The sequence below is a fragment of the Anthonomus grandis genome, chromosome 2 (assembly GCF_022605725.1).
Source record: "Anthonomus grandis grandis chromosome 2, icAntGran1.3, whole genome shotgun sequence".
Taxonomy (NCBI): Eukaryota; Metazoa; Arthropoda; class Insecta; order Coleoptera; family Curculionidae; genus Anthonomus; species Anthonomus grandis.
In genome coordinates, this window is record NC_065547.1 from 3,102,302 (window position 1) to 3,127,106 (window position 24,805).

At 32.6% G+C, this 24,805-nt stretch overlaps 1 protein-coding gene across 2 annotated transcripts in view; it reads right to left on the bottom strand.

Annotated features, from left to right (window-relative positions):
* Nucleotides 1–23,742, bottom strand: part of LOC126733643 (phosphoglucomutase) — a 55,409-nt gene extending 31,667 nt beyond the window's left edge. The window contains exons 1-2 of one of the 2 annotated variants that reach the window (XM_050437038.1): nucleotides 23,577–23,742; nucleotides 22,888–23,182 (exon numbers count right to left, since the gene is read on the bottom strand). In XM_050437038.1, the coding sequence (XP_050292995.1) occupies nucleotides 22,888–23,139 (252 nt within the window). In that variant the 5' untranslated portion in view covers nucleotides 23,140–23,182; nucleotides 23,577–23,742. Of the gene's footprint in view, nucleotides 1–22,887; nucleotides 23,183–23,512 lie in introns of both variants that reach the window. The other variant, XM_050437039.1, reaches the window with a different exon arrangement.
* Nucleotides 23,743–24,805: the final 1,063 nt, after the last annotated feature.

Consider the following 24,805-nt stretch of genomic DNA (forward strand, 5'->3'; position numbering starts at 1 on the left):
GTGACTTTAATTTTTTTTTGGCCTTTTCCGAATTTGGTTGACTTAAAAAATTCAGATGATGAGATGGATCTTCTACAGATCTGGTCTCAGGCGTCCTCTGAGACTGCAATGCTATATCATTATTCACAACAGTAATATGGTTCCGGTTCCCATTTCGATCTTCCGATATCTTATTTATACAGTTGTGACATAGCCTGGTGATGAAATCATGTTTAAAAAATGGATGGATCGGTTTAACAGTGAATGTCAATGTAGATTTTGTGGACGTTATTGCATGAGTGGAGATTTCTACTTCTTATAATAGAGGAGAAAAAAAAAGCCTGAAAGTGGAAGGATACCCAGATCAAGGAATTGCCAATAGAGTAAGTAGATATAAGCATTGATGGTTAAACTTAACGGTATGCTTGAGTTTACTTATATAAAATTACATGTGTAGAGTATCATAAACCAACATGCCAAATAAAAATATTAGGACTTACTAATAGAATTAGCCATTTCTCGGGAACACAAAACTGGACACTTAAACAAAGAACCTTGAAAAAGTTGGGATTTAACTACACCACTCATAATCCTGCACTATTGCAGTATGGCATTTAGTATCCACAAACTAAAATACCCAAAAGGTGAGTTTTCAACTTTTAATTGTATTGTTTATTCTAAACAGTTAAATTTGTACATTTTAAGTCTTTACAGGTCACCCTCGAGTAATTTTAGTAGTTTTATTGATAAATTATATAACATTTTAAGCCAAATATCGGTAAATGCATCACTAATGTTGACAGGTGACGTTAATGTAAGTTTTTTAGACTGCAATAACTCTAACAATTATTTGTTGATATATAAAGTGCTGAAATCTTTTAATTTAAGTTTGCATGTAGATCAACCTACTCGCATCACTGCTAATTCAGCATCACTTTTAGATTATGTTTGCTCTACGCTCTATGAAATGCAGATTGTCTGATCATGAGGCCGTTTTATGTTCCTTTCTTCTAAGTGATAAAAAATGTACCTCAAGAAAAAAAACATGGGGAAACATGGGTTGTTCACTAGAAAAAATGTCTGTAAATTTAAAGAATGTTGCAATTCTCTAGACTGGAATGGTATCATACTTGACAACGGTGATCCTTTTGAGAATTTCCATTCAACTTTAGTGGATGTTTTTGAGTCAACTTTCCCCATGATGACAATTAGGGAACAAAGGAGAAGACCCTGGTATAGCAGGGGTCTCTTAATTTCTGGTAAAAATCTTGGGTGTTTGCACTCCGTAAGAAAGATTGCCCTAGACAAGTCCAGATTCATATCCTACTTTAATAGACATCGCAAAATTTACCGCGATACAGTGAAACTGGCAAAACACTTATACTACTCAAGTAAAATAAACCAATCAAGAAATAAGTCTGGAGAGTCTTGGAAAATTGTTAATGACTTACGAGGTGAACGTGGAAACCGTTCTGTTTCTAATAGCACGGTGTCGGCCGAAACACTCAATCATTTTTTTCCAGGGTGTTGCTTTGGGTCTATCAATATTATTGCCTCAGTCTGTTAAAGATCCGCGCTCATACTTAGACAACATTAAAGTGCCTAAAACATTTTTCTTTAGACCAACAGATTGTAGTGAAATAATGGAAGCTCTATCCTCAATAAAAAATAAGAACTCTTCTCGATGGAATGGGCTGTCACTAAAGGTCCTAATTGCGCTACCGCTACCAACCCTTGATTCTTTGGCTGAGGTGATAAATGCTTCTCTTTCAAGTGGGTCTTTTCCACATTTACTTAAAGATGCCTTGATTATACCATTATTTAAGGGTGGAAACTATGATGAGCCATCAAATTTCAGACCCACAGCCATGCTTCCCACGCTTGGCAAGCTTGTAGAGAGATTGGTAAAAACTAGGATGATGGATTTTCTGAAACGGCCTAATGCTATTAACAATCAGCAATTTGGATTCCGGACGAAACTGGGTACATCTGATGCTATTTTCAATTTTTTGGAGAGTCTGTATGTTTGACTGTGTAAGTCACAGAATACTGCTGCAGAACCTAGAAACCTATGGATTAAAAGGAGTTGCTCTCGACTGGTCTCGTTCTTACCAATCTGTAAGAACACAAAGGGTATTCTTTGACAATGATATGTCATTCCGTCTGGGTATAGATGCGGTTGTACCCCAGGGTTCTGTTCTTGGACCAATATTGTTCCTGCTATATGTCAATGATATCTCTCAAATTCCAATTAGGGTCAAATTTACTATCTTTGTGGATGATACAACATTACTTTGGCATGACACTGACATCAAGAGGTTAAAGAATATCGTTGCTGAAGATTTAATTCTTGTAAAGTCATGGTGTGAATCTAATAGATTAACATGTAACTTTGAAACTGTCAGTTTGCAAAATGAAACAATAAGTCCTTCTGAAACATCCAAATTTTTGGGTCTGACGATTGATAAGCAATTAAAATTTGAAAGTCATATCTCCTCTTTAATAGGGAAGTTATCACCCAACTTTTATGCTATTAGAGTAATAACACATTCTCTGGGACTTGACGTGGCTAAAATTGCCTACCATGCTCTTATTGAATGTCATCTAAGATATGGTATTGTGTTTTGGGGTGTGTGCTCTCAGTATTTGTTCAGCTCTCTACGTATTTTGCAAAAGAGAGCCATACGCTACAGGTGTGTAGCTCCCTTTCGTAGCCCCTGTAGGCCATTATTTTTAAAACACTCTGTCCTGACATTGCCTGAGACTGTTTGTCTTATCCACAAAAAATATCGCCATCAGCTTGGCCCCCCCCTCCTCAGGTTACAATCTCCAAACAACCGTCTCTTTACCTCTGCCTTCTTCAAAAAGTGAGCAGAGTAAGTTTTCTATTGTGTACGGGGGCAGAAGGCTTTTTAATCACCTACCCCTTTATATAAGGCTAATAATTTGTGAAAAACGTTTTAGGAAAAATATAAAGAAACTTTTACTTGCTAAAGCATTTTATTCTCTAGACAAGTTTTTAAATACAACTTTTTGACAGTGAAGAGTTTTGCGTAGCGTGATGTGACTTCTTACTATCTTTTCTTTGGGTGTGTTCTATATTCTATGTATGTAAGAATTGTTAAAATTTTTATATTGTTGTAAAAGATTATGTTGTCAACTATCTTTAAGGTTTTATATAATGTAACAATTTAATTCAACGTTACGTAACAATAAAGCTATTTTTGACTTTGACATTGGAGTAAAACCGGCAAAAATACCAAGAACTCAACCTTCTTCAAAGGCTTATTCTTCAAGACTCCTAGAGGTCAGAAGATTTTCGCGCCAGAAATGGTTTGGAGCTGGGATCTTATTGGCTAGGATTTGACTTCTGACATTAGTGAAATCAAAACAATTAAAAAAAAATTAATATTATAATTAATAATTTGAGTTTCATCATAAGGGCTAAAAATTATTGATATCAAAAATAGAATTAACACTGAAATGATAACTCTTTATTCTATTAACGTTAGCACCAGAATAACTTAGAAATTGCCTCTTAAAGTTCTATAATCCAGCTATGCTTTCACTAACATTTTGCATTTATTTTATTTTCTTATGCTTTATGTATCTGAAGAAAATAAACTGTAACAACTTTAATTATTTCATCTCATAAAAATGACCAATTTACATGGCCAAAAATCCCATAGTGGTTTCAACCATAATTTACCTACATCTTTCTTAATATAATTACTCAATGGATTTCTAAGAAACCACAAATCCAACAAAAAAAAAATCCCACCGCACTTTTAAATGACTGACGAGGAATCGTTATCGCCCATTTTGCGGTATCAGTGTTATTTCAGGCAATAAGGATAATGAATTTCACAGATAAGTTTTATGGTTGGTGCATAATCGAAGGCGAGATAACATTTAATTTTATCGTGATTTAAAATTACTATTATAGACCGCAAAATGTAAAGTTGTATGTGATGATTAGTCCTGGTGAATCAATTATCATATAATCTTCGAGCTTGGAAATTTATGACAAATTAATCCGTAATTTCATAGTTCGAGTGTAATAATATTGTTTTTACGTTGTAAATAAAATCGAAATTGTTGATATATTTAACTGTTGACCCTTGATAACACTTTCATTAATGTTCTAAATTAATTGATAACAGATATTAAGTCATTATGAGTAGTTTTACTTGTTGCGTTAGATTTCTTAACATTTTTAAGTAAAATATTTTTGTAAAGTAATACTAGGGAGAGTATTCTTCAGGGTAAAAATGTAGTTTTGGGTTCAAAATTTGGTTCAGGTTCTTTTCTTGCAAATAGTTTTATAAATAATTGGAATATTGTTAAAGGGATTTAAGCCAGAACAAGATAATTTCTTACTCAAAGATTTAATATATGAACAACTCTTGTAGCTCAAAGACTTTCAAAATTAGAGGCAATTGAGTTTAACAAATATGACGATTTACTCATATTGCAACATCAAGGTTTTTCTTCATTAGCACACTGTTATAGCCATATCTTAATAACCTTCTTGATACGTTTTTTTGTTTTTTGTTAAATTTTAGAATGAAATAATAATGTGACATTTTTTTTATTTGTTTCTAAAATAAAAAGACATTTCAGGTATGATAGAATAATGCTATTATTTATTTACTTTTATTTACTACTCTTTTTTTTACTAATTTTTTGGCAGAAGCCAATTAATTTTCTTTTTGTCAATCCGTAATAGCATAGTAAGAAGGCTGTTGTTGTTGAAAAGAAAATTGAATACAGTCACTAGTTTATAAGGTTGAAGCTTAACATTTTTAATGGGTTATATAAAAACTAAATTTATATTTAGAATACCCGACTCTATTAGCGATTTATTTTCATTTTTGTTTATTTTTTGATCAATGCCTAGCATACTTTTATGTGTGGTGGAATTTTTTTAATGTTATTCTTAGTTTTATCTTTTATGGATATGGCTAGGTTAGCTACTTATTTTTCGTGGGTGCTGACGGAGGGTAATAGAAACAATCTTGTTTTTTGTAATGGATGATAATGGCGGAAATGGCCAGTTTGGTCTTAATACGCATCAACTATTAAAATCCAATAATAAGTTTTTATGTGGTCATCTCAATATTCGGTCCCTTAATATTGGATTCGATGAATTTGTAAATTATATAACTGATAATAATTTTGACATTATGGGATTGATTGAGACCTGGTTGACGGCTTCTACTGATAAGTTGGCACATCAAATTGAGGGTTATAATTTCGTCAGGTAGATCGATTAGGGCGTGGCGGTGGGGTCGGTTTTTATGTTAAAAAATATGTTAATTTTGAAGTTTAACATATTCACAACTATAGATGTAAAATTACCGGTAATTTAAAAATCTGTAATATTACGGTAATATTGGTAATTTATTAAAAAAACAGCTTTTTAACTAATACTAATTTGTTTAATTCAAAACTGTAAAAACATTAGGAAGCACAAAAAAAACGAGTCAGAATAAACTACGTAATAGAGTGGATAATAGTAAATCATCCTCATCATCCCCAACCTCTTCATCTGATTCTTGTTTCTCCTTGGTTAATTCAGTCAAGTCTATAATTTCGAAACCGAGATCTTCTTTTTCAATTTCTTCCTCAGAATCCTCAGTAGCTTTGTCTCTTCTTGAATGATCTTTTACGTTTAGTAAATTATAATGATGGGCAATATAGGTTACTTTTCGGGCTCTTTCCACGGTAAGCTTGTTTCTTCTTTGGCGATGAATAAATCCATAAGTACTAAACGTTCTTTCAGTTGCGGCTGTTGACGATGGTAAATTTAAAATGTCTACAGCCAATCTACTTATTTTAGAACTGGAGCAAATTCCTGGCCACCAAACATGCCCAGACATAGATTTTTCGCTGGAAATGACGAATTCTTTAGCAAAAAGACTACCACCTCTAATTTTGTACTGTGCAAGTGCTTCCATAATAAGACCTACTTCTGAAGAATATTTTGGATGACGCCTTGCAGTTTCATAGATGAACTCCGTCGCAACTAAATTTTCAGCTTTAATTAAATTGTTTGCCAGGTTGGTTTGGTTCTAATAGGTAAGTAGCAAGATGAACGGGTTTTAAACATTTATTTTCTCGTTATATTTTCTGGGATTCCAACATAGTAACGGATAAATTTGATACTTGTCACGTAATATAGATCTTATTTCAAAAAAGCAGATAAACACTTTTGAGATTGTTTGCCCGTTAGCTTCAAAAACCTTATCCACTTAGAGATTGGCTGGAACAAGTCATAAGTTGCTTCATTTTGAAGAAGAAGTCTTACTGTATTTGTTGAAAGAACATCAGATCAGAAATATCTGGGTTATCATCAACTGCTAAACTTTTCAATGAATGTTTAGTGTCCAAAAAGCTTTTTAAACAAGAAACAAAGGAACCCCATCTTGTTTTCACCGGCAATTTTAAAGAGATGTATCGCCCCGTTTTGTTTAACTAGATTTTTTCAAACCTTGCATATAAAATCTGCGAATGTTTCAACTCGGATACAATTGAAATTATGTTCTTTTTAAAATTGAGAAAATGGTGACAAATACAACCATAATTAGTTATGTAATTGTACTTGCTGCTAACTAATTATTATGAGAAGGATTATGCGCCGGCGTAGATAAGTACAACGTTCGGTCACCTCGGTCCGTAAATTTCATTAATTTATATCCTATTAATGTAAAAATAATTAGTTACAAGTGTTTAAGGTGTTATTTTAAGTAGTTCCAGCCATGGGGAGAAATACAGTTAATTCGTCAAACGCCCAAGTAAGTCAAAATCCCGAAATCCAAAAGTTGAATGAACGAGTAGAGCAAATGGCGTCCCAGTTTAAAACCGAATTTGACAGCTTTAAGAAGAATCTAAAAGCAAGAACCACATCGACATCCACCTCAAGGGATAACTCTCATTTGGAGGATATTGCTGAGTTATCAGTAAGATTTTCTACCTTTGAAAAAACTGTATTAGAAAACATAAATAATATCCGTCAAAACATTACGCAATTAAACCTTCAAGTGTCAAAACACAGTACGGCAACCAATAGAAACACCGTATTAGTTCACGGCATTGAAGAAAATTCAAATGACGATCTGTACGAAGGTATTATTGATCTCATTTCTACAAAAATAAATATTCCGGTACGCAAATATGATATAAATTTTTGTCACCGGCTGGGCAGTAAAGATCAACAGCTAGCCTTAAAACCTAGGCCAGTTGTAGTCTCATTTTGCCAGAGATGGTTGCGCGATAAAATTTTCTACAGTAAACGGTCGTTGAAGGGGACAAAAGTCATGTTATCCGAGCTGCTTACGGTTTCCCAGCATAGTTTGTTAAAAAAAGTTCAAGTTCAATATAAAAACTCCTGCTGGACCAAAGGGGGGCAAGTGTTTGTTGTGCATAAAGGTGTTAAAGTGCTAATAAATTCTGAAGACAAACTGGGTGAACTTACAAGGAAGAACGACAACAATCAGGACCCGAGTAATTACTAATGTAAGTGTTTTTATTTTTAAGTTGGGTTCAAAGTGTAAATGTGTTGAATTGATCAAAGAAGGTCAACGACTTGAATATGGTTTTTTTTTTCCGGTTTATTGTAATTTTCTTTTTTTGGTTTTTGTTTTATTTTTTTTTTCAGTTCATGTATCTTGCATTTTTTATGTTGTTTATATCAGGAAACTCCATATTATATTATTTACCTTTCAAAATGCTTTTCAAAAAACTTACGCTCTCTGTGTATCATTTATTTTTTGGGTTATTAGTTATTTAGTTTGTAGTATTAAGATTCTCTATCTTCAGTATTTGAGTAATTGGGTCTATACAGATGGGAAGGACAAGGCCTATGTTGTATATCTTTTTTACTCTCACTCTATTAAAATTATAATAATATAATGATTAAAGCTTATGAACTTTTGTCTTTCATATCCAGTTTTTCTAATCACAGTTATGTATATAAGTTTGGTGTGTATATTTATATAACACTGATTAATTATAATTATTTTCATCTTAAATTACAATTATAAATTAGTTTAGTTAAAAAATAACTTCTGGTTCTAAGTTACGACACAAGATCCAATGTGATCACTTCATTTATTAATTTTCTTTTTGATGTATTTAAATCTCAAGGATGTAATCTTATATCTTGTGAATATTATTTAAATAGGCCAAGGTGCACCTATGCAATAATGTTTAGTCAAAGCATAGTGAGTGCTGCTGTTGTGATATGCGTTTTGTTTCAATTAAATTTATGTTTTGAGAATGTATGGTTGATAGTTTGCATTAAATATTTGTTAGTTTTAGTGTCATGACGAAGGGGGTGGGTGGATGTGCGTGGGTCAGGATATTTTTTATGGGGTGATGGCGGTTAATACAGCAATACGAGCGGTTAATCAGCAAGATAATTTGATTAATCAAGATTATAAGAGGGTAGATATGAATTTTACTGTTGCGCATTCTAATATTCGATCGATGAATACCGGATTTGACGAATTTTCAAATTATGTGTTTGATTACGACTTTGACATTTTGGGACTGTCAGAAACGTGGTTAACTCCTGAGCATGATAGCAGTAGCTTCGAAATTCCTGGATACAAACTTATTAGGAGAGATCGAGTAGGAAGGGGTGGAGGCGTAGGGATATACATTAAAAACAAATATAAAAATGAAAATATATATTTTAATGTAATTTCAGCTGATTTTGAATATGCTAGCATTAAACTTAATATAAATAAAAGATCAATTCTGTTTACAACTGTATATCGTCCGCCTTCATCTAATGCGGATCATTTTATTGATTGGTTAGAGGAAATATGTAGCTTATCCTTGCCATTTTACGATCAGGTTATCTTTATTGGAGATATTAACATTGACTTTTTAAAACAACATTCACCGAAAAAAAAACTTGAAAGACTCTTAGAAATTTTTAACCTAAAACAGGTTATTACAGAACCTACTCGAATAAATTTTGTTGCAAATAGTTTCAGCCTCATTGATGTTATTATAACAAACCAATCATCAATCATAAAAAAATCAGGTTCAGTAAGTATTTCGCCAGACATTTCAGACCATAATATGGTATATACTGTTTTGGATTTTGCCAAGGGACGTGATACTGTTAAATACATCCAGTATAGAAATTATAATAATATAAATCGCGATCAGTTTAACTTAGACACAGAACAGCTACCATGGGATAATATATATTATACACAAGATATAGATAAAAAGATTGACATATTTAATAGGAATATATTATTTTTAATAAATAAACATGCTCCGCTATTATCCAAAAAGGTAAAAGAAAAACCGTTTACGCCGTGGATTACAAATAATATTAAATTTCTTATGAAAGAAAGAGATAAGGCTCATCGTAGATATTTGAAACAAAAAACTGAAGCACACCTCCAGTACTATAGGCAATTAAGGAATTTCACTAAGCATGCTGTTGCGAGGGAAAAAATCACCTATTTCAACACAATGTCACAAAAGCATGGAAGAGAATTTTGGAATGCTGCAAGAAAATTAAACCTTGGCTGTAAGAGGAATTCTGGCTTACCAGACAAGTTTTTAAATGCAACTGCTCTTAGGAACTATTTTTCAGGTTTAAATACTACAGCTGATACAACTTCAAATGAAAAAATTAATTTTTATAAAGCTAATAGGTATTTTGACACAAGGTCTTACCTAAATTTTACACAATTGGATGAGCCAACATTAATTAAAATCATTAAAACAATACACTGTAACGCAATAGGTGAAGACTCCATAGGCTTAAAAGATCTAGAAATGTGCCTACCATATCTTACAAAACCATTATTAAATATTTTAAATAGCTGCTTATTACAAAATTTTTATCCTACAATTTGGAAAAAAGCTATTTTAAAACCTCTAGCAAAGGTGGCTGATCCAAAAGGGTTTAAAGACCTCAGACCCATTAGTATACTGCCTCTGGTTTCTAAAATTTTAGAAAGGTTTGTGCACTAACAAATATGCAGCTTTATCGATTTTTGCAATATCATCCCGGACTGCCAATCGGGTTTTAGAAAGAACTTTAGCACTACCACGAGTCTAGTACACCTTCTTAATAACTGTAGGATAAATGAGGAAAAAAAGGAAATAACATGTCTTGGATTATTGGATTTTAGTAGAGCTTTCGATACTTTAAACCACGAAATGTTATTAGCAAAGCTTTATTATTTTGGTTTTTCGAATAACGCGATTGATTTCTTTAAGTCATATCTTAATAATAGAGTGAATTGCGTAGTAATCAACAAGGCTTCTACAACTGAAAAATCAAGTTATTATCCTGTATCTACCGGTGTTCCCCAGGGTTCTATTTTGGGGCCGTTGCTTTTTTCATTGTATGTTGCAGATATAAAATCCTGCATAAAGTACTCAATGTTACAACAATATGCTGACGATTCCCAGCTGTATACTTCATTTTCACGTGAAACTCTACCCATAATAGAAGAACAATTTAATAAGGATTTAGAAAATATAGATAACTTTTCCTGCGACCATAATTTGAAATTAAATTCGTCTAAATCATGTATAATTTTTCTGGGTGGTGGAAAGAACGCCCTTAATGCAGCAACAACTTTAAATGCAAAAATTCGTAATGAGCAGCTACCAGTAGTACGAGAGGTCAAAAACTTAGATAGTTACATTGATAGCGGTATTTCATTTCAAACACATATAAAGAATAAGCTCAAAATTGCATACATGCGCTTAAGAAAACTTTACGACTTAAAAAATCATTTACCTCCTAAAACTAAATATTTTTTATGTAACACACTTGTTTTATCCTTATTTGATTATTGTGATGTGGTATATTCGGATTCATTGACTGAAGACTCCGCTTACTCAATACAAAAACTTCAGAATTGTTGTATGCGTTTTTCCTACAAAATTCCATTTAGAAGTCACATTTCTCCTTATTTAAACAATAACTTAATTCTAAATATGAAAAATCGTAGAAAATATCACATGTATTCCTTCGTGTATAAAGTTATAAAAACTAGGGAGCCATTATATTTAGCTAACAATTTTACAAATTTTCTTCATGAGCATAACACTAGATTTATAAATTTATTTAGAATACCACAACATAGAACAGCAAATTTTCAAAAATCTTTTGTTTTTGTCGCCTCTCAACTTTGGAATAGACTTCCGGCTAATTGCAAAAGTTTTCCGTTTACTGCATATAAAAAATATATTCATAATAAACTGCTTGATTCTCAAAAAAACAATACTTAATCTACAATAAAAATTAAAAGAGCTGAGCCGCTCGGTCTTCTATTGCTGTCTACTTATTATTGTTATAAATATTAAATAATTTACCTTTCCTGCATATCCAGAACCCCCGCCTGCTTCGCCTTACTTAAATACTTGAATATGATACTCCACACATGCATGTCTCGATTAATTAAGAAAATCTTTTTTTTTTTACTTTTTACTTTTAAGGTTTTTGAAGGGCTATGCCACACAGGTTCTATCTTATGATGAACCTGTGCAAACGGTTCTCTATAATCGAGGCATGGTCCTATTTATCATGTATTTGGTAGGTTGTACAACATATGTATATTATTATGCTACAATATTGTATATGATTATTTATTTACCTTCATGATAAATAAATTTGTTTTGAATTTGAATTTGAATTAATTCACGAGCCTTTTTTATGTTAGCTCCGTTGTCAGTGACAATAGCCAAAAAATTTGAAGCTCCCAATTCTTCCAATACCTTTTCAATTTCTTAGGCCAAAAATGTTTAGCAACATTTTTGGTCTATTATCTTCGGTATGGATTGATGAAATGATTGATGAATGAAAATTGAATATAGAGTCATTTCTACAATTTGACCAACCATCCAATTGTAAGCTTAACGATAGGTGCTTCACTAATTTTTGAAGAAACTGCAGCTTGTACTCTAGTGTACTCGGATTCGAGTAGTGGATTTGACAACTGGTAACGAGAAGGCGGTTTATATGCGCATCTCATTGTTTTGAATACATCTAACCATACTTTTTTTGTTGTCATATCTAATAGAGCTCGTGAGACATAAATAGCCCTTGCCAGTATTTCATCAATCTTGTTGTTTTCTTGAAAGGACATCAATATACGAAGAAATTGTACCCTGTGATGCTTTAGATGTACTTGAAAAAGACGAACTAGCTGAGGAAGGCACAGGCCGAACTAGTGAAGCTATTTCTGAGTCTAAAGTCTCAAATATGTGTCCCTGCTGAGAGGTTTCATAATCAGCAATTTCAGTATCACTATCTTCTAATACCATGGGTGAACTTCGCGAGGTATTGGTATTATTGTTACTACCGAAAACATTTTCAACAGGCAATTTCTCTTTTTTAAGAATGTGTACTATATTTTCAGGTATTTTGACACATTTAAGGAAATGTTTGAGCTGTCTGGTAGCATTTCTTTTAAAGGAGGTTTTACAATATTTACAGGAATAGTTGTCTTTATTTTTAAGATCGTAGTATCTCCAAACATCACTCTTTGGCTCAACCATATTATCGCAACTACAAAATAAACCTCATGCATTTCGAGAAGAGATCAACTTAAAAAATATTTACTCACCAGTTTAAATATCACCTACAATAATTACAGTTATTTATTAAAAATTGCACTGATACTTATAATGGCTATAAACAACCCTTTTGTACTACTACTAATTATGATCAATACAGAGAGACAGTTTACAAAATATCGCTTGCCACGGCCCCTGGGGAATCACAGAATTTTTATTATTCCCCGATCTATACCAGAGAAAAACAAACCACCAGGTGGTTTGTTTTTCTCTGATCTATACATCAAGAAAGCGGCGGCGCAGCGTTAACCCACTCCGTACGGCACGATCGTCTTTCGTCCTTGCGCCTGGCGCCAGTAAAGCCAAGTAGAGCTGGGCGAATAGCGAATAAATGGAGAGTATATAGAGTGAAAAAAACCCCAATGTTACCGGTCTTGCAGTAATATTACCAAAATTACCGGTAATGTTACCTCGGTAATATTACCCTTTACATCACTATTCACAACCCGCCACAGAACTTCGAATTCTTAAGCATAAAAACTCAGATTTCTAGCAAAAATATTTTGTTTACCGTGATATATCGCCCACCTTCATCAGATATTAACAGTTTTCTTGATTCCCTTGAGGATCTATTTACAAATATTGTTCCTTTATTTGATCATGTGACTTTTATGGGGGATATTAATATTGATTTACTAAAGAAGTGTAGACTTTCTGACAGATTTTTAGCACTCTTGAATACAATTGATTTAAATTAAGTAATAACCGAGCCTACAAGATGTAATACAAGTACAATACAAGTACCCTACCTGATGTCAACTTATTTATCAACAAGCCACAGCCCTATATAAAGAAAATTTACAACAGAAAAAATTTAAAAGTATCAAATTTAATTTAATCCTAACCTTGGTATCACAATAATTCTATATAAAATAATCAAAGATTAAAACAAATATAACAAAATCATAATCAGTCAAAATTTATTATAGGTTTCATGAAGCTTAACCAGGAATGTTCATTCAGCCTCAAATAACAAAACAAAAGTAATTAATAAGTTTTCTGTTTCGCCACAAACAGGAGAGATACAATAATATTATGGATAATCAGCATTTCATTTACAATCCTTAAGTTGTTTCTTAAATATTTCGCGACTTTGAAAGTAATCCAATTGAGTTGAAAAGTTATTTGCTAATCTAGTTGATCTGGTCGAAAATGAGTTTTGGCCATAGTTGGTACGATGGAAGTTGTTCTAGAAGGAATGGCTTAATCCCTGTGTATTTGACGGATTTGGAGAGTAGTTATTTAATGTGAGTTTTCCAGATCTGAATAATTTATATTATCAACCCCCTGCTGTTCCTTATAGGCAATATACAGGGTGATTTTCAACCTATGCGCATAAACTTGGGAAATGATACCTGATGAGTAATATCCAAATTTTTTTGAATAAAAAACGTGTATTTTTTAACGTGTTTAATTTAAACTAATTTAAAGCAACTGTTCGAAGTTGTTTCCATTATTTTCGATACAGATTTGAGCCAAACCAGGCTGTAGGCGAATTGCGTCACTGGCAGCGTTTATGCGATGTCGTAGCTCTTGCTCAGTATCAACTTCGTTCACATAATTACATACACCATTGTTTTCATATGACCCCACAAATAAGTCTAATGGATTAAGGTCAGGCGAGCGAGGGGGCCACCCAACTGGACCATCACGGCCTATCCATCGTCCGGGAAACACACGATCTAAATGTTGTCGCACTCGTGAAAAATGTGGTGGAGCACCATCATGAAGAAACCACAAGTTCTGCCTAACGTTGAGATTCACATTTTCAAGGAGCACTGGTAAATTGTTGCGCAAAAATTCTAAATACCGAGCACCAGTCAAACGATTTTCCAGAATAAAAGGTCCGATGAGAAGCCCGTTTAGAATTCCAGTCCATACATTTACAGAAAAACGTTGTTGAAAGTATGTTCTCCGTGTAATATGCGGATTTTCCAAAGCCCAGTAATGAGTGTTATGAAAGTTGAAAATTCCATTGCGCGTAAAATTTGCCTCATCCGTAACTAAAATGTTCATGGTAAAGTTTGGGCTTAACTGCTGGTGATGTAACAACCACTCACAAAAGTGTACTCGAAGCGGCAAATCTCTTGGAAGTAGGGCTTGTACCCTCTGCACATGAAACGGGTACAGCAACCTGTTCCTTAAAATTTGCCAACTTGTAGATTGCGATATTCCAAATCGCGCTGCAATTGTCCTAGTGCTAATTCCAGGTTGTTCTTCGATAACTTCTAAAATATCCTCCTCCAGATTTAGAATGTGCCTAGGTCTAATAGCTCCTCCATCTTGTCCAGGCCGCGGCCGCAAATTGCCAGTTTCTCTACCCCGCTGAATAACACGTAAGAAAGCCTCACGTCTCGGGTGATATCTTCGGGGAAATCTTTGGGCATACAGATCAGCTGCTGCCACTGCATTCTGATGCGTTTCTCCGTAAACCAAAACCATGTCGACAAGTTCTTGGTTTGTAAAAATGTGCGCCATTACATTTGACGCTTTTATTTTGTTCGTGTGAAAATAACGATCGAAAACGATCACAGCCACCAACAAACTAAGTACTGCTAAAGATTCCAAACAACAAACTCCAAACATTATGACTTGTTTACTATCAGTTATTAATAAACAAAATAAGTTCGTCTGATACACGTTCTGTTGACATTTGTTTAACTTTATTTCGAAAACCAAAAATATTTTACTAAATTTTTTTCTCATTATTACTCATTATTGATCTTCATCTACCATTTCCCAAGTTTATGCGCATAGGTTGAAAATCACCCTGTATCTAAGCGATTTATGCTGTGTCAATTGCGTGAATATGAATATTATAAGATGGGGACCATATAGAAGAACAGCAATCCAGATGTGGTCTTACTAGGGAACAGTATAACGCTTTAATTAAGCGAACATTAAGGAAGTCTCTGGTACAACGTTTGATAAAGCCCAACATTTGTTAAGATTTAGAGATGATTGATTCTAAATGAAGTGTAAAGGATAAGTGGCTATCAAGTACAAAATATTCAGCAAATATCCACGGAATTAAAAACCAATAGCTATTTTATCCCCGCAAACATTTTTGAATCATACAAATACACTTTATAAAAAACTAGCAGATAGATAATATTATGTATTTCTTAAAAATAAATCAATGTCTACAAATGTATGCAACATTACGCAATATGTAACAGTTAATCTAAATAGGAAATTCTAAGTAGGTGTTGTTATACATGAATTTTACAAAGGCTTCTGACAAGATCTCACACAGGATTGTTTTAGATAAGTTAGATCAAGAATATGGGTTTAGGGTTCATTTAGTTCAGTTTTTTAATTTTAAACAGAATGTATAGTTGGTCACTATAAGATATGGTCTACACTTTAAAATTAGCAAATGTAATATAATGAGCTTTACGAAAAAACAAACTAAAACTAGTTATGATTATAGGATTAATGGAGAAGTTCTGTCTCGAGTTGGTGGGATCTTGGTGTTATTTTTGATTCATGACTTGATTTTAAAATCCATATGAGTGAAATTGTTAACAAAGTATATAAAATGTATGCATTTATTGTCAGAAACTGAAAGAACTGTAACAATCTAAAATATGTCAAGACAGTCAATGTGTCTTAGGTAAGAATCAATCTAGAGTGAGCCCCTATTACTTTATTCATAAATAGCCAATAGGAAAAGTTAAAAGCAAATTATTAAGATATTGGCCATAAAAGTTGAAACTTATTATTAAAAATTTAAAATTTTTCCAATGCTTTAAATTTATATTTTATTTTTGTACATCTAATCAATAAACATACAGTTGTGGTCACATAAATAGCACACTTAGCCTTTTCATATATTACTTACAAAAAACAAATTCCTGACTGATAAGAAAATATTTAAGCAGTTAATCTCCTCCTAATATGCAAGACTTTATGTTTATTTTAAAAATATATGCACATACAGAATTTCATTCCAATATTAACGTTTTAAGGCTGGACACAGAAATAGCACACCTTTCATTCTTATTAAATATATCGAGTGTTAATTAGTAAGTATTATTTTAACTTTTAAATTTTTGAATATTGTCAAGAGTAGTTTTGTTTTTAGTGGGCAGAAAGAAACATTGTGAACCAGAGAGGAGAGCTCTTATTATAGAAAAGAAAAATCAAGGCTTTTCTATTTCTGCTATAGCAAAAGATTTAAATTGCTCTAGGAAAATGGTTTATAATGCTCTGGCTCTCTATGAGACCACTCAAAGCACAATGAACAAGAAAAGATTAACAAGGCCTCGAAAAACCACGTATAACATGGATAAAATTATTATTAGAATAAGCAAGGGTAATCCATTTTTAAGTTCCGCCCAAATAAAACGTGAAATAGCAGACCAATATGGCGTCAATATTTCTGCAAGAACAATAAGAAGAAGATTATGTGAAAAAGATCTCAAAGGTTGTGTAGCTAGGAAAAAACCACTTGTTTCAAAAAGAAATATTAAAAAAAGATTGGCATTTGCTAAACAACATATAAATAAGGACATTAATTTTTAGAAAACCATATTATGAAGCGATGAAACCAAGATTAATAGATTTGGAAATGATGGAAAATGCTATGTTAGACGTCCTCCCAATCGTGCCTTAAACCCTAGGTACACAATTAAAACTGTTAAGCATGGAGGAGGATCAATTATGATATGGGGAGCAATGTCATGGCATGGTGTTGGACCTATTCATCGTATAGAGGGAATAATGGACCAATACAAGTATAGGGAGATTTTGCAGAATGTTATGGAACCATACATGGAGCATTTTATGCCAATTACATGTAAGTTCATGCACGATAATGATCCAAAACATTCTGCAAAATCAATAAAACGATGGTTTACTAAAAATGTGGTAGATGTTTTGGAATGGCCGCCACAAAGCCCAGACCTGAACCCTCTGGAAAATTTGTGGGATCACGTTAAAACCAAAATTAAGGTATTAAATCCCTCAAATCTGGATGAACTATGGCAAAACTTCCAAGAGGCTTGGAACAGTATTCCGGCAAGCGTGTGTGCAAAATTGGTGGAGTCAATACCCAAGCGATTAAGTGAAGTTATAAAAAATAAAGGATACCCAACAAAATATTAAATTGGTTTTGGTGAAAGTAAATATTTTTTAAGTGTGCTATTTAAATGGCCAGCATTTCTTTAGTTTTTTTGTTATGTTTCTTATATATTTAAAATACTCTTTTAATTTTAATTAAATACAACTCTTTGTAGAACATCTAAGCTAAATATATTATAAAAAATATAGAAAATGGTATTTAATATTTTTTATCGCAATTTAGAAAAGTGTGCTATTTATATGACCATAACTGTATTTATAAGTAAACAAAAAAGCATACCAGAATTTCAACCTTATCTTGTTTGAGACAATAAGAAATACTATAAATTTTTGTGCTACACAAAATGCTTGGAACTTTTTATAAAAGATGTATTTAACAGGCAGTCTTTGACACACCAGTGTGCAAGTGGGTTCTTTTTATTTATTTTATTTTGTGTTACCATGGGAAAAGGCAAGGCCTATTCCAGCGACATTCGCCAAAGTATTTTAGATTTTTACAATCAGGGTGTTAGGCAGCGTACTATTACTCAAAGACTAAACGTTCCTAAGAACACCGTGTCACGGATAATTAAGAAATATCGTATATTTGGAAATGTGGTACCAGGTAAAAGCACTGGAAGGCCTAAAGCCACGACTGCCCGTGTAGATAGGCGAATTTTAAATATTTCCCAGAATGACCCATTTTTGTCATCCTCCAAAATTTTACAAAAATTAAATGAAGGTGAGCCTTCCAATATCTCTGCAAGAACAGTAAGAAGGCGATTGTGTCCTGGTGGACTTAACAGCTACAGACCTGCTAAAAAAACCCTGCTGCGGAAGAAAAATGTCAAGTTACGCCTACAATTTACAATAGATCATCTTAACTGGACTGTACAAGATTGGAAAAAAGTGCTATTCAGTGACTAAACTAAGTTCAATCTGTTTTCCAGTGATGGAATACTTCATGTAAGATGACCGAAAGGTGAAAGACTCAAGAAAAAGTTTATCCCATCTACGGTTAAACATGGAGGTGGTAATGTGATAGTATCGGGATGCTTTTCTTGGTATGGTACTGGGCCAATACATAAAATTGTGGGGAAAATGGATCGATTTGTGTATCCGGATATTTTGCGAAATATAATGGAGCCTTACACATTTGAGTCTATGCCAGTAAATTTTGTATTCCAGCATGATAACGATCCAACGGGATCCTAACGGACCCCATTCTTTTCTTAGTTTACATTAATTCCATGTTAAAAATAAATATAGATGGAATATCAATTTCATATGCCGATGATACTGCATTAATTTTCAGTGGAAATACTCGGCCAGAGACTCAACAAAAAACAATTAATGGGTTCAGGGTAATTAAAAGCTGGCTCTGTGTGAATAAATTGTCATTAAATCTTACTAAGACTAATTATATAGCCTTTTCATTAACTGAAGCTAATAGACCTCCATTCTCAACTATATTAGTAGATAATGATAAAATTAATGAAGTTTCAAAAACCAAATATCTTGGGATAGTAATTGATAAGTAGCTAAAATGGGGTCCTCACATTGATTATGTGACGAATAGGATCAGAAATCTGCTACATAAATTTTTTCTTCTCAGAGATATATTTAACAAAAACCTTTTACAAACAATTTATAAAAATCTGATAGAAGCTGTGATTTGTTATGGCATATTAGTATGGGGTGGGTTGTACAATATTTATTTAAATAAGCTTAACATAATCCAAAAATCGATTCTAAAAATAATGTATAAAAAGCCTAGGAGACACCCATTCCACTTACTTTTCACTGAAGAAATTCAAAATGTAAGATGTATTTATATTCACACAGTTTCCATGTTTATCCACAAAAATCAAAATAAATTAACATATATCAATCATATGCATAACACATGTGGTAGAGCAGATCAATTAATTGAAATACTTTTAAGTCGAAACAACATCAATTTCAAATTTATTACTTGGCTTGGGCCAAAAATTTACAACATTTTACCAAAGCAAATTAAAAACATAACACATATAACCTTATTTAAGAGAAAAGTAAAATCATACATCTATCAGTATTATGAAGAAAAATTTTAAAGTATGCTAAATTAAATTAAGATGCAATGAATGTATAATATAATGTAAATTGATATTATGTGAACTAATTTAAAATTTATATATATATATATATTTTTTTAATCTTGTTAACTATAATAAATTATTTATTTTGTTTTTAGCACACACAGGTGTTTGTACACCTAGGTACTACTAAGAAATTTGTTATTTTTTACCATAGCCTTTATATTATAAAACAAATTATGTATTAATTAAATGATAATAAACGTGGAAGGATTACAGGGTGTACTGTATCCTCCTCCTCCTCCTCCTCCAAAACATTCGTCAAAATTGGTAAAAGAATGGTTGGACCAAGAAAAGATCACAGTTTTAAAGTGGCCGGCCCAGAGTCCAGACTTAAACCCGATTGAAAATTTATGGGAACTTCTGGATCGCAAAATTCGGGCATCTGGAATAGTCAAAAATACTGATGAACTATTTCATAAGCTTCTTGAAGCCTGGACTCACATTGACAGACAAATAATTGAAAATTTGATTGAATCAATGCCCAGAAGAATGCAGTCAGTAATTAATGCTAAGGGTTACCATACCAAAAATTAATTATAATATATACAGATTTTTCCAAGGCTTTTGATAGGGTTAACCATGGGGTACTCTCGCAGAAGCTTAGGGCTTTAGGTATTGTGGGGGATTCATTAGAGGTTGAACCCAGATTTTTAATCTTGGAGGTACATGTTCCTCTGAAATTTTGGTGCCATCTGGGGTGCCACAGGGCTCTCACTCAGGCCCTGTTTTGTTTTGCCTCTTTTTGATTGATTCAGTTTGGAAACTTGAAAATTGTCGTGTGCTAATGTTTGCTGATGATGTGAAGCTATTTAGGCCTATCACATCCCTTTCCGATGCTGTGCTCCTGCGAAAAGACCTTAATTTGTTCTTTGATTGGAGCCACTTGAATAGAATGTCCCTTAATATCAATAAGTGCCATAAGATTACTTTTTCTAAGCAAAGAAACCCTATTGCTTTTCTTTATAAAATAAATAATGTAGCAATTGGTGTCAAAACAGAGGTTTCTGACTTAGGAATATTTATTGACTCCAGGTTGTCTTTTAAAAGTCACATCAATCAGGTGACTGGTAGGGCAATGAAAATGCTGGGTTTTATCCGACGGTCTACAACTGATTTGTCTTTGTTTACTATTAGATTACTTTATTGCTCTCTTGTTAGGCCCATCTTGGAGGAAGGCTCAATTGTGTGGTCCCCGTCATATAACTGCTAGATTGAGCAGATTGAAAAAACCCAAAATAAATTTTTAAGGGTGGCTGCTTTTAGATGTGGTTACAGGAGACAGAAGTATTACTATCAGTGGGTCAGGGATAACCTGAACTTACCCACATTAGAGTCATGAAGAACATTACTCAACTTATGTTTTATGCATAAGGTTTTAAATGCTACTATAGATTGTCCCAAGTTATTGCCTTTTTTTAAACTTAGGGCGCCTTCCAGATTGAATAGACAATCAGAAATATTTTCAGTCCCATTCCACCGTACCAATTATGGTATTAATGAGCCAATTACACAAATGACTCGAAGTGCTAATGGTCTGTCAGGACAGATAAGCTTTTTTGACTCTAGGATTACATCTTTTAAGGGGCAGTTAAAGAATATTATTTCATAGGTGCTTTAATTAATTAACTCATCTACACCTTTCATTGATTTATAGATAGTTTTGTATCTGAATATATATGTTTGTATGGGTATGCTATGTAACACTTTTGTAAATGAATTCCGTAAATAAATAAATAAATAAATATTATGGTTTCAATAAGTTATGTTTTGTGTTCATTTAGTTCCAAGTATTTTGTCCAGCTTTTTTTAAATTTTTATTCCGAACTGCTACTGGTGCTGAATTTTTATCAACATTTAAATTAATTAACACTAGTTTTTCGTGTACAACAACTTTATAAAAGAAAATAAAATGCTAATTAAAAGGCACACAAAATATAATACATTTTCAAAAGCTCCAACTATTATCGCCAATACTGTATGTATTATAACAAAATGGCTCATATCAGCTACACATTCCCTAATTTGATATTATGAAACAATACACCATAGAAATGTTAGAAAATCAACAAACTATGTCATGCTTATTATTTTTGCATGAAGTTATTAATTGTAACTTAACAAACAAGAAATTTTGTAGTGTTATATTGTACCTCAAAAACAAACGAGTTCAACATTAATTGTTCCATGGATAATATTGTGTTGAACAATGAGCCTATTCTAAGGGACCATTTTACTAAATTTTTGGGTCTATCAATTCACTATGAGCTTAAATTTTGAAACCATATTATTAAGATATGTAATAAGGTTTCTTATGGTTGCTAGAGTAATTTCTTATAGTTAACACTCTGGCATAGCTAAAAATGCTTATCATTTTAAAGTCTCACCTGAATTACTATGGCATATGTTTTTGAAACTAATGTGCTCGATATAGGTTTGACTCACTGTTAATACTTTAAAAATGAATAATTTGCTATCTAGAATAGGGTATTGTAAGCAAGTATTTTGTAAAATATAAAAGACTGCAGGTTTTATAATCAATAATCATTAAAATAAAATTTTAAGAGACAATTGTTTTCGTACTTGCTTACTTGTTAAAAATACAAATATTTTAATGTAACTAGCTGAAATAAGTAGTTTACCTTTCTTTTATATAATTCATGTTTTATTATTGATAAGTTTTACCTTTTATGTATTTTAACGTTGTTAAATTTTCTAAGTATGTATATTATACCCACATCCCATTTTTATCCTCAAGAATGTTGTTCTGTACTGTGTAATATTTGTATTTTATTAGAATTATTTTAGCTTATAGCAAAGCTTTGTCAACAACTCTGTTTGTGATAATAAATCTAGTTTTTGCATTAAAAATTGAAAAAATAAACTGTAATTTTATTTTTGTTTGTTAAGATGTTATATACATCCATTAGGTTATTTTGTAAAATCCTCCTATTCTATAAATGGACATATATGTCTATAGAGTTTGTAAATACATAATTAAATAAGCAATAAGCAGAACAAACTCAAGAAACAATCTGAGGTAAAGTATACAATTGCAAAAGCATAATTCTAGATTAAATACCTCATTGGCTGAAGCGATCCTAATAATGGTATTAATGGCGGGCTTAGTAAAATATCTACCATCTCCACCGACAATCAAGGTGGCCCCCTTCAGTTTATCCCCCAGGGCATCCAGAATACACTGCACGAAATTTTCAGTGTAGTTTTTCTCCATGAACACCTTGACCTTCTTACGGAGACCGCTGGTTCCAGGTTTCTGGTCATTGAAGGGTGTGGTCGGCACCACTTCAGATTTTAGGACGGGCACTGACATGACTATATAGGGATTTGATTATAGTGTGAGTAGCTAAAAAGATCTGAAAACAAAAGGAAATTAGGGAGATTATGTTAAGATTATTATAGCAAGGTAATACTAAGCTTTTTTGATTAGTTTAGATAAGAAATATGAGAGATCTATAAATAAGTATTAAAGGAATCTTTTCAAGAATAATTTTTAATGACTAATCATGAAAAACCTAGTAAAAGTGTTAAATAAGTTGTAGTTATTATGGTTCTCGAATCAAGGTATGCCTAGATGCCATTTAATCGGGAAGATTCTACTTTGACGAGAAAACAATACGATAAAAACATTACAACGCTCTAATTACATCACTAAGCCAGTAAATTAAGTAAAAATTGCAACTTACAGTAATAATTTAAAGGTTAACTTAGGGAAGAACTTCCAATAAAAAAATTCTGAAAATATGGTACCTCTCAGTGAGTGTTGTGTGTTCCGCAGCTGCCCGGGCGATCTTCGGATCGTAGCTGCACGTTGACGATAATTCACTGATTTGTTTTATTTAATTTACGAGAAATTTGAAGGAAAAAAATCGACAGATAACACTGTTTTGAAAATTGTTTTCAATGACGATTTGAGGTCGTCGACCGCGCATACCAAGTTGCGCATTTAAATTTTCATTTATGTGTGTATGCAGTGATGCCAAGTATTATTAACTCGATATAAGGTCGATACAGACGACGTGCAGTTAGCGATTCGTCATGCACGATCCGTTGTAGTTCGTGTAATCGACGAACAGAGCATACAGGAAAATCTACAATTAATGTTTTGAAAGTGTAAACAAGTATTAAATTACTATAAATTAAATAACAAAAAGAAAGAAATATAAGGAAAACTTAAATTACTATAGTAACATCATGTATATATCAAAATTAAAGGAGATGTAAATTAACATTAGAATGAACAAAGAAAGGGATCCATGGGACAAGAGAAAAAAGGAAAAGAAAAGGAATTATGGTAACTTAGTTGGTTTGTCAGAGACAAAACTAGATCCTTTATGGAGCATACAAATATATGTCACAGGTTGATGATACTGAATTAAAAATTCTGCACATTTGATATACAGGATCCTGAAACAATAATTATTGAATACACCTCGATCTAATATTCGTCATTGTGGGCCAATATTACTGAATACAGAGGTCGGCATAAGTCAGTTAACCAATTTGCACACCAAACAAAAAAAAAAAACGATACAGAAAAATAGTTTAGTGCTTTGATTATTTCTATACAAAAGTAATTATGATTTAAAAATTACATTTTGTATTCAAATTGCAGACCGCCTTCCTCAAGGTAGACATTCGCTATTTTCGAAAATCTTATCAATTATTGATCATATATTATAAATAAACAGTGTTTAAATACAAATATTGAATTAAAAACTAAAGGAACAAAAACAAAATACTTTACTAGGTCTAAGAAGAGCCAGTTCAAAATAAAAGCGCCATCTTTAGGCGCCCGGTGGCGCATGTTTCAATATTCTAAACGCCAATTCAAATTTGCCACATTTGGCAACGCTGTATGAATGTGACAGTGTGACACGAGCCGCTAGAATCATTGCATATTTGAAAGTTATCAGCTGATGGTTTTTCAGTGTTGTCACCTCATTAACTATTTGGGTCTTGTAAATAATAGTTTATTA